Genomic DNA, 9,099 nt, shown 5'->3' on the forward strand with positions numbered 1-9,099 from the left:
AATTTTTCAAGGATTTTTGAATAAATGAACACATACTTTATCCTGAGAAGTATCTCATAGGCATTTGAGAAGAAAGCATCCTGTCCATGTATGCGGTCACCATTCCATGATTCACTGCCACTACAAATCTTACCTTTCCAAACATTTAAGATAAGTCCTAATTTGAGTTGTCCTTCTATTGTTCATGCCTTCCTATCATCCATTTTTCTTTCTTCAGATAATGATATTCTAATTTTTGTCTTTGCAATTCCAAAACTGTATGCTGACAGTATTCTGATCAAAACCAATACAATATTTTAATCTTATAAGCAAAATGAACCAAGTGGGAAAGGTCATATAACTCTACGCAAGTTACTTGTATTTAATTATTGGCTCTGATTTAAATCTACCAGCTAGGGAACACAATCTTTCTGGTTGGTGAGCTACATGGGTAGAAAAAGTTAGTAAAACCTTTTCAACAATAGAATACTCAGCCAGAAATCAGGAAACATACTGAGAAAAAGTGGGGAAGATACTACTTCCCAGGGACTCTGACAGAACTAGAATTTATTCAGGTTAGAACCTGGAGACTCACCTAAGACTGAGTTACATGAGGCAAGGAATTCTCTTTATGCATGCTTTAAATCACTTAATCTGTGTTCTAATCTTCACCACCTGTGCTGCATTGCTTGCCCATATTTTAGGTGGAATGTTGAAGAGATTCCAATGAAAGTGAAAATTTAGACCACGCAACACTACTGTCTTTCCCTGCTCTAAGCTTCTGTGATTTGTGCCTCAGTGCTGCCTACAATAGCTCTTACGGGCTTTGGTAAAGCTTTCAGACCACCCATGGCTCTGTTGGGTTTTCATGGATATGGTCTCTCCAATTGTAAAATAAAGAAGAAACATGATGTCTGCTGCCTTAGAACTAACCTCATAGGAATCGAGAGAAAGAGATTCCATGTAAATTGTTTAGCACAGTCCTCAGTGTAAAATAATTGCTCAGTGTAAATTAACATCTTTTGTTTCAGTTAAGCACCTAACTGAAATATAATATACATCAAATTAATAAAATTCATAGTGGCTAATTCAAGGCTAAAAACTTGATGCACTGTAGTTTATATTGTATATAAACTAATATATATACATATATGTATATATATACATATATATTCTGTCTTCACATGCATTTATAATGCTATAATGCATTTTTCATTAGTAATAATGTATCTTATTGCATACTTTTATTTGATTTCTCTAAATAAGACCATTCTACTTTCATTTCTGTCACTCTACCATGCTATATTAATATCAATTCCTAAAGTAAAAATAAAAATGCATCATTTGTGCTTTTCTAAAATTATAAGAGGAATTTAAACTGAAAGAGTAATCACCATATCATGGTTTTATCTCAGAGTCCAACTTCAGGTATTTTAAAATGATATTTCAAAATTATTTGACTTGCCATTTTTATAATTAGTTTTGCAAATTTAGACATGTCCTAAGTAATTTATTGTAAATACATGAGAAATATGTCAGAATTTTCTTATCATAGACCAATTTTCTCTGCATTTCTTAGCTGACTTTTAATGAATGAGCAATTTAAATGCAATTCTGCATCAAAGTATACATCTGATCTCATTCAATTTTGCACTATGTGTAGAAGTGACTGTATGTTTTTGCTGTTAATCAAAGGAGGCTAAACTTCTGCTCTGGTAGCCATAGTCCATGGTTCCTATTTTGAGCGTGATGTGTGAAGCCCACTAAGGCAGTCAGGAACTCATTCAGTGGGAAAAGGTGCCCTAGCGAGTCTTACCAGGTTCCCAACAGACAGCACGCTGCTGAACTGCTCAGTCATGGGGTAGTGCTCCATGGCCATGAAGAGCGTATTTAGGACGATGCAGATGGTGATGGCCAGGTCGACAAACGGGTCCATCACAACCAGGTTGACAAGATGTTTCACCTTTAGCCATGGTTTACAGCAGTCCCAAATTAAACACATGTTAGCAAATTTATACCAGCAGGGTGGGCATTTTTGTCTGGATTCTTCAAGTTCTGGAAGAAAAAAACATTAGAATCCTCATGAAAACTGCATACTTTTTAAATTAGTCTTTGGTTTAAATTAAAAGTAATTTTCCAAAGCTCCATGATTGTTAAAAGAAATGGATTAATTTTATGGATGAGCCAGGAAAAGACTTATGGGTTTCCTACCATAAAAGGGTTGGGCAAAGAAAGGCAAGCAAGCTTCTGAAATTTCTCATGGCTGACCACAGTCCCCAAGATTCTGCCTGTAATAGTGAATTGTTTGATAGTTGTCAAGTCTATCAGATTACTAAACATTAGGATTTATATTGTAAGTACACTTGAAGCTCATCCACATTCCAGACAGAGGTTCAGGAAGCATACAAGTTAACCAAATCTTCTCAAGTGACATCTTGAAAGAAAGATAATATCAAACTGAACCTCAGATTCTTAGATATATGCTTTGGTGGATTTCAGTGAGATAGTTTTGTTGAGGTCTCAAGTAAAAATTATTTTATGAAAATTAAACTTCATTCTATGTAGGCTAGCATATTAATCTTGAAAGGTTTATGTTCTACATATGCCTCAATTTAACACTAGAGCACAAGTGGAGGGGAGGCACCCACTAATAAAGTGGCATCTTATAGTTGGCATAAGTTAGTATTTCACAAAGTGAAATTATATACTGTGAAAAAAACAAGGAAATTTTAGATAGAACATATATAGAATTAATGATTTCCACAGTATGTTTTTTATTTTAATATACTGGAATTAAATTCTCTGTAAACCTATGACATAAAATTTCATAAATTGATTATCAAACTAATAATTAAAATTATTTAAACAATTATTAAAAATTTTAAGAAAGAAGTATGATACTTTCAAGAAGATTTTCAACTGAATAACAGAAGAGAAAGCAGAAATATGCAGATCTTTAAGGCCTTATCCCACATACTAAAGCTTAATAAACTTTGGCAAAGAATTTCAAAGAACTGAGAAGTAGAAAATCATCTGCCATCTTTTGATAAGATAACCTTTAATGCACTCATAACTGACAGGACACATGGCTGGTCGTTTTCTGCCAATGTCATTGCTGCATATCTTACTATCTGCTGTGTCCAGACATGGGCCACCTGTTCCTAGAATCAGAGGACACATTACTTCTTTATCATCCATGACATAATTGACCTTGGTCAGGCACTTTAGTATTGCTACTGGGGCAACTGGACTATCTTTCCATATGTGCTATGGTGTGCTGCAAACTAAATTTAGTAAGGGAGGACCTGGCATACAAAGTAAGTCATGGCTACAAACAATAATTTTGCACCAGCTGTTTAATATTTGCCACAAATTAATGCTATCCACTGTATCACACCCCTAAAGTAAATTAATTTACTGCTTTTTTTTTTTAAGAACCGGGTATTGAACTCAGGCCCTTGCGCTTGCCAGAGAAGCGCTTATTCCACTGAGCCATCTTCCCGCCCTTATTGCTTATTTTTTAAAGCGGAATTCTATTGAAAGTAAAATCTTCAATTATCTCTTTAGATATTAAAAATTTTCAATTGAACTTTGATTTCCATTTCTTTTAATATAAAATGTAGTTAAAAAATAAGTTATAAATCGCAGAAAAACATACATATGTATGTAGTATATTGTAAATCAAGGAAAAGCATACATCTCATATAAACATAGAATATTATACACTAGATACTTTTAAGACTCTCAAACTCATGTTCAGGGAGGAAAAAATAGATAAAATCCTTTACAATAAATAAAACAGAGACACTAGAAAATCTCACTTTGCTTGTATACTGTCAGAATAGGATATTTCTTGTTTTCTTTTTTTAATGCTAGCTGTCAGAAAGAGAAACAAATGGAATAGGAAAAAAATAAGTAAGAGAAAAGTTGAAACAGTAACAGGGACTTTCAGCAGGTGTTGTTCATCTTGACACTAGGGGAAACTGGAGGAAAGTTATTGAAATTCTAAAACAAAGCTATTCAATCATTCATTCCAAAAAAGAAAAAGAATCTCACACTGCGAAACAAATGAAGCACTCAGCAGAGAACTGCAGCCACCTCTCCACTGCCCTGGTGCAGGTTTCCACCCTGAGAACTCCAGACAGCTGCATCTGTACCTTGCTGGTTTTCCTTGATTCCCCTGGTGCTCTTGGCTCACATGGCCGCCATCCTTTGTTAAGGTGACCGTGAAACATTTCTATACAATTTTCTATTCAAATCAACTTAAAAAGTAAACAATCCATTTTTACCCATCTGCTATTCCTTCACTAACATGAGCCTATTCATTACTCTGGACAATGAAGACTTGGCTGCAGTTTACAGAAGGAAAGCAAAGGTTGCCTGATCAAAAAGCTTGTATCATCAGAAGGAAAAGTAAACTAAATCTTAGAAAAATGATCTTCAAATAATCAGATTATATCAACCAAACAAACTTTCCACAATTATCAGTACCTAAAAAGAACAGTACCCAAGTTAGCTCTAGTATGCACGTATGTACTAAATAATGCCACCAACCAATCTTGACAGGTGTCAGTGTTTAGCTATAACTGAAAAGTCAGCCTTTCATTCTGTGTAACCCAAGAACATCAGAATAAAGCCCATAGTCCGTCACAAAAATACAAAGTCAAAAGCTTTGCAGATATTAAAAACAAAACACTCTGAGTGTGTTATTTCCTAAAATATACTTGTTCTTAAAACATCCTGTGAGACATTTGGGTAGGAAGACACGGGTGAATTTACTTTGAATTCATGTCCTAATTAGTGTACAAGTCCGATGTTGTTATGGCTTTATGTTTCATAAGTAATTTATGTTAGTTCAAACTTAATGTTATGGAAGTGCAAAGTATGACCATTGATTTCGACTTACCCTGTCTCCTTCTCTACTTCCTGCTTTAGGGAGCAGGAATGCTGCTGACATCGGTAGCAGAACCACTGGCAGCTTCCTCTCAGTGGTTTTGCTATGGCAAGGAGCAGAAGACCAGAGACTCTTCAAAAGATTTACCTGGAGGGATAGGGAGGAGCAAGCTACTGGCAGCTGGGAGGGAAGAGGGAGTGCAAGCTAATGCAGGCAAGGTTGAAGAAGAACGTACTAGAGTTTATTATTCCATTGAAATCAGTGAAGAGATTTCCCATACTGTATTAGGGTGCTATAAAAACTGGATCATGGAATACTGTGCTGCCTGTGATGTGTACAATCACCTACTTTGTGAGTTTTTTTTGTGGCTGTGACTTTTAGTGCTGGTAATGACGTTGTGGAATCTTTATATTAAGACTAGAAAATAATTATTCCAGGAATCTACTCAATCTCAAGGAAAACTTAATGTCAAGAAAGGCTCTCCTTTGGTTTCACTTTTCTTCTTTGCTGTTTCTTCTTTGACACTGACACATACACACAGCACACACTTTTCCTCATATGAGGAAGGGTTTGGTTTGAGGGAAAGTCAAAAGAAGGAGGGATAAAATGCATGTTACTTGAAAATAGCGAGGGAAAGGAAGACGTGGGCCTTAAGGAAGATAGAACACAGTTCACGTGAAAGCATTTTCCAAATAGCTGAAGCTGACAGTTGTTGTTTGAATTGACTTGGAGCATAAAAAGGCAAAAACATGTGAATTATCAACATAATGCAATAAAAGAAACTAAAAAATGATAATATTTATTGACTAATCTGCATGCTAAGTACAAAGGTGCTTTGTATATGATTTTTTTTTTTTTTTTTGGTGTTTAAAAAACATTATGTTTAGGGTCAGCCAAATAGCGCAGCGGATTAAAGTGCCTGCAAGCAGGCACAGGAGCTGGGGGTTGGATCCCTGGGCCAGCTGTGTCAGCCCCGCCCCCAGGGCGGGCAGAGATGGCAATTTGAGACTGGGCGTGGTGGCGCGCACAGGTAATCCCAGCTCTTGGGAGACCGTAAACAGGCAGATCACTACGAGTCCGATCTAGTAGTGAGACCCTGAACACACTGTAGACCCTTCCCTCAAATACAAAAAAAAAAAAAAAAAAAAACAAAACAAAACAAAAAACCACATTATGTTTGACAATTATTATTCATTTTTCACACTTCCCTGATAAAGAAACCAAAATTCAAAGCATAAAGTAACACATTAGCGTGCGCTGAGCCAGGAATTGATAGCAAATTATGTTGACCACAAAATCTTCCCCTTGGCATTATACGATCCAGGCTTCTAAGCATCATATTAATACTTAGATATAATCTAAAACTGAAGAGAACGCTGATGTATGACAATATTCTGGTCAGAGAAAGGCAAAAGCAGAACTACAGAAATTGGGCAGGCAGCTTGAATGAAGTTAATACAGAAAAGTAATTTTCATCTTTCAATTACATTGCCTTTTAAATGAATGGATTTCTTAATGAATGGATTTTGTATCTCAAGTAGTCAATATAATTCAGACGGGTTAGCAGCATCATAATGACCATCACTTATCATTACACTCTTTCAATGTCATGAACACAGCAATCTTCATGCCTCTAGAATTTAGAAATTAGCTTTCCATAGACGCCTTCAATTTTTCTGTAGCTTCCTGGAGACTAAATGCAAAAAGTTAATGAGACAGTAGAATCTGTGTGTTGTGTATGGGTTTTACTTTTACTTAGTAAAAAGAAATAATGATAATATGGTAACAAGTTGGATAGTGATTCCATGGAATTTAAGGGAGTGGTTTGGGTCATTACCAAAGTACGCCAAGCAGCTATGGTGTGAGACGCTTGCATACCTTCCATGGTGTTGGTCAGAATGCTGGCCATGCTCATGGCTCTTTGCCTTGTAGGATCTTCCAGCAAATCCATGGAAACATGGTAAGAAATAGATCGTCTCTTTCTTATTTCTGTTTCGGTAGTTGTGCCCTGAAAATAAAATTTCAGACAAAGTAAACTTTACAGTGAAGGCAGTGAAACCCACAGTATTCCTATAATGAATGTCACTTCATTAATTAATGGTCACCATGTTCCCCAAGATGTAAACAAGGCGTGACAATATCCCTGGAATTACTTTTTCGGTGCGTGTTCCGAAGCCCATCAGATCCTCAGCTTGCTGGGACAGTGTGCCCAAGTGCACTTTCCTGTTTTCTCATGTTTCCACTGTGGGCTGCAGGGAGCACATCTCCTATTGTACCCATAACTTTTTAGCATTTCAACCTATCTAACAGTAGACTTTCAACTGGAAGATATTATTTCTTGATTTACAACCGTGTTCAGTTATTAAATTGTTATTCACATATATATTTACCTTAATGTAAGAAAAATGCTTAGATTTTGTAATATACTTTACTTGAGTATGTGAATTCCAGATGTAAAATGCCTACATCCAGAGAGTAAATTTGTATTTTAACTAATATATAAGCTTGTCATATAATGAAGTTGATTCTTGTAGGACCAAGAGTCAAAGTCAAGCATTTCAAATGTGCTTCAACACATTAATAAACAAGGCATCATTCTCAGCTTTTTGAGTACTCTCACTATTTCTAAAAGTACAACATGAGTGCTGCTGTTCATCTGTTTTGAACTTCCCGTGATGTGAGCAATTAGGATTATGTTTTATTGTCATGAACTGCATATCTCTAATACATATATATTCCACACCAAAGTCTCGATGCAACTTAAATCATTGTTGCTCATAACATCGGACAGGCCACTCCAAAATTAAATGCAAGGTAAAAGAGAAGTAAAATGAATGAGCAAAGATAATCTCCTCTGGGGCCAAGGATGTAGCTCAGCAGCACAGTGCTTGGCTGGCAAGCACAAAGCCCTGAGTTCGATTCCCAGTACCAAAAGAAGAAAAGAAAATTCTTCTGAAATAAAACTCTAAATCAAAAGGGAACCTCTCAATTAATTTAAAATATCATTTATTAAAGAGAGGTAAAGCTTTAAGGAAAAAAATCCTGAAGGCTATACAGTTTCTGTGCTCTACAGAGGACCACAGATTAAATGCTAGATCTGTTTAATTGTTAGAGTCCAAGACTTACAACATTACTGAGGGAATTCCTGGATTGAAGTGTAAAGTACTGGAAATTGTGTGCTTAGGAAACTGCCATCTCTCCCTGGCTATTTACTTTCTGTTCCCTTTGCTCCACCTCAGCCCTAGCACCTGCTTCACTTTTGTGCTTTCTGGCAGTCCAGGGAAGCACCCGGCTGCCCGGCTGAAGAACAGAGTTGTCCTAGTGGGAAATGCAGGGCTTACTTTGGACTCTGCTTCAGACTTTGCCTTCAGAGACTTATCCTGTCCTCTCTGATAGGATGGGAGATTTACCATGATCACTGGTTAGTCCCAGAGAGTTACTGACAGACATTCTCTTCTGTATTTATGAAAGAAATTATAGATTTGATTCTTTGTTCAATTTTGGGTTTTAGGGGCTGGTCAGATAGTTCAGCAGACTAAAGTGCCTGCTTAGGCAGAACACAGCCACAGGGTTCGATCCCCGGCCTGCTGTTGCAGCCCCGCCCCTGGGACGTACTGAGATGGGGTTTGAGATGGGGCATGGTGGTGCACACCTGTAATCTCAGCATTTGGGAGGCTGAAAACAGGAGAATCGCTATGAGTCTTAGCTGTGCGGTGAGACCCTGTAGACCCTGTACTAAAAACAAAAAAAAAAAAAAAAAGAAATGTTTATTTGTTTGTTTGTTTTTTCTCAATTGATATTATCAGGATTAGGAAAGGTCAGCCTTCATTACGTGTGAGAACCAGGTGGGGTGCTTGTTACAGGTAAGGATTCCCAGGCTTGTGATTCTCAGTGTTTTAGTCTGAGTAGATCTGGGTTGGCCCAAGAATTTTCATTTTTAAGAAGCACCAATAAAATTCTGATATAAGAAGTCTGAGAGGGAAATATACTCTGAGAAACACTGATTTAAAGAAAGTGTTTCTTTAGTTATCATTTCTTGTCTATTTAAGAAAAGTCAAATGTGGTGATATCTCAAGAAGGAAGGTCTGGTAGCCAGAATCCCTGGGGTCAAATCTCCACCATGCACAGGTCTCAGTTTTCTTTTCTCTAAAATTAGTAACTATCATAAAAGATTGGTGTGAGGGTCAATTGAGTTAATAAGGTAAAGGGTTTTGGGCTCTGTCTGG

General features: G+C 36.7%; 1 protein-coding gene across 1 annotated transcript in view; it reads right to left on the bottom strand.

Annotated features, from left to right (window-relative positions):
• Window positions 1–9,099, bottom strand: part of Scn2a (sodium voltage-gated channel alpha subunit 2) — a 98,810-nt gene that overhangs the window by 59,866 nt on the left and 29,845 nt on the right. The window contains exons 13-14 of the mRNA XM_004646394.2: window positions 6,752–6,881; window positions 1,796–2,034 (exon numbers count right to left, since the gene is read on the bottom strand). Coding sequence (XP_004646451.1) covers window positions 1,796–2,034; window positions 6,752–6,881 — 369 coding nt within the window. The remainder of the gene's footprint in view (window positions 1–1,795; window positions 2,035–6,751; window positions 6,882–9,099) is intronic.

This window comes from Octodon degus, unplaced genomic scaffold (genome assembly GCF_000260255.1).
Source record: "Octodon degus isolate 3935 unplaced genomic scaffold, OctDeg1.0 scaffold00267, whole genome shotgun sequence".
Lineage (NCBI taxonomy): Eukaryota > Metazoa > Chordata > Mammalia > Rodentia > Octodontidae > Octodon > Octodon degus.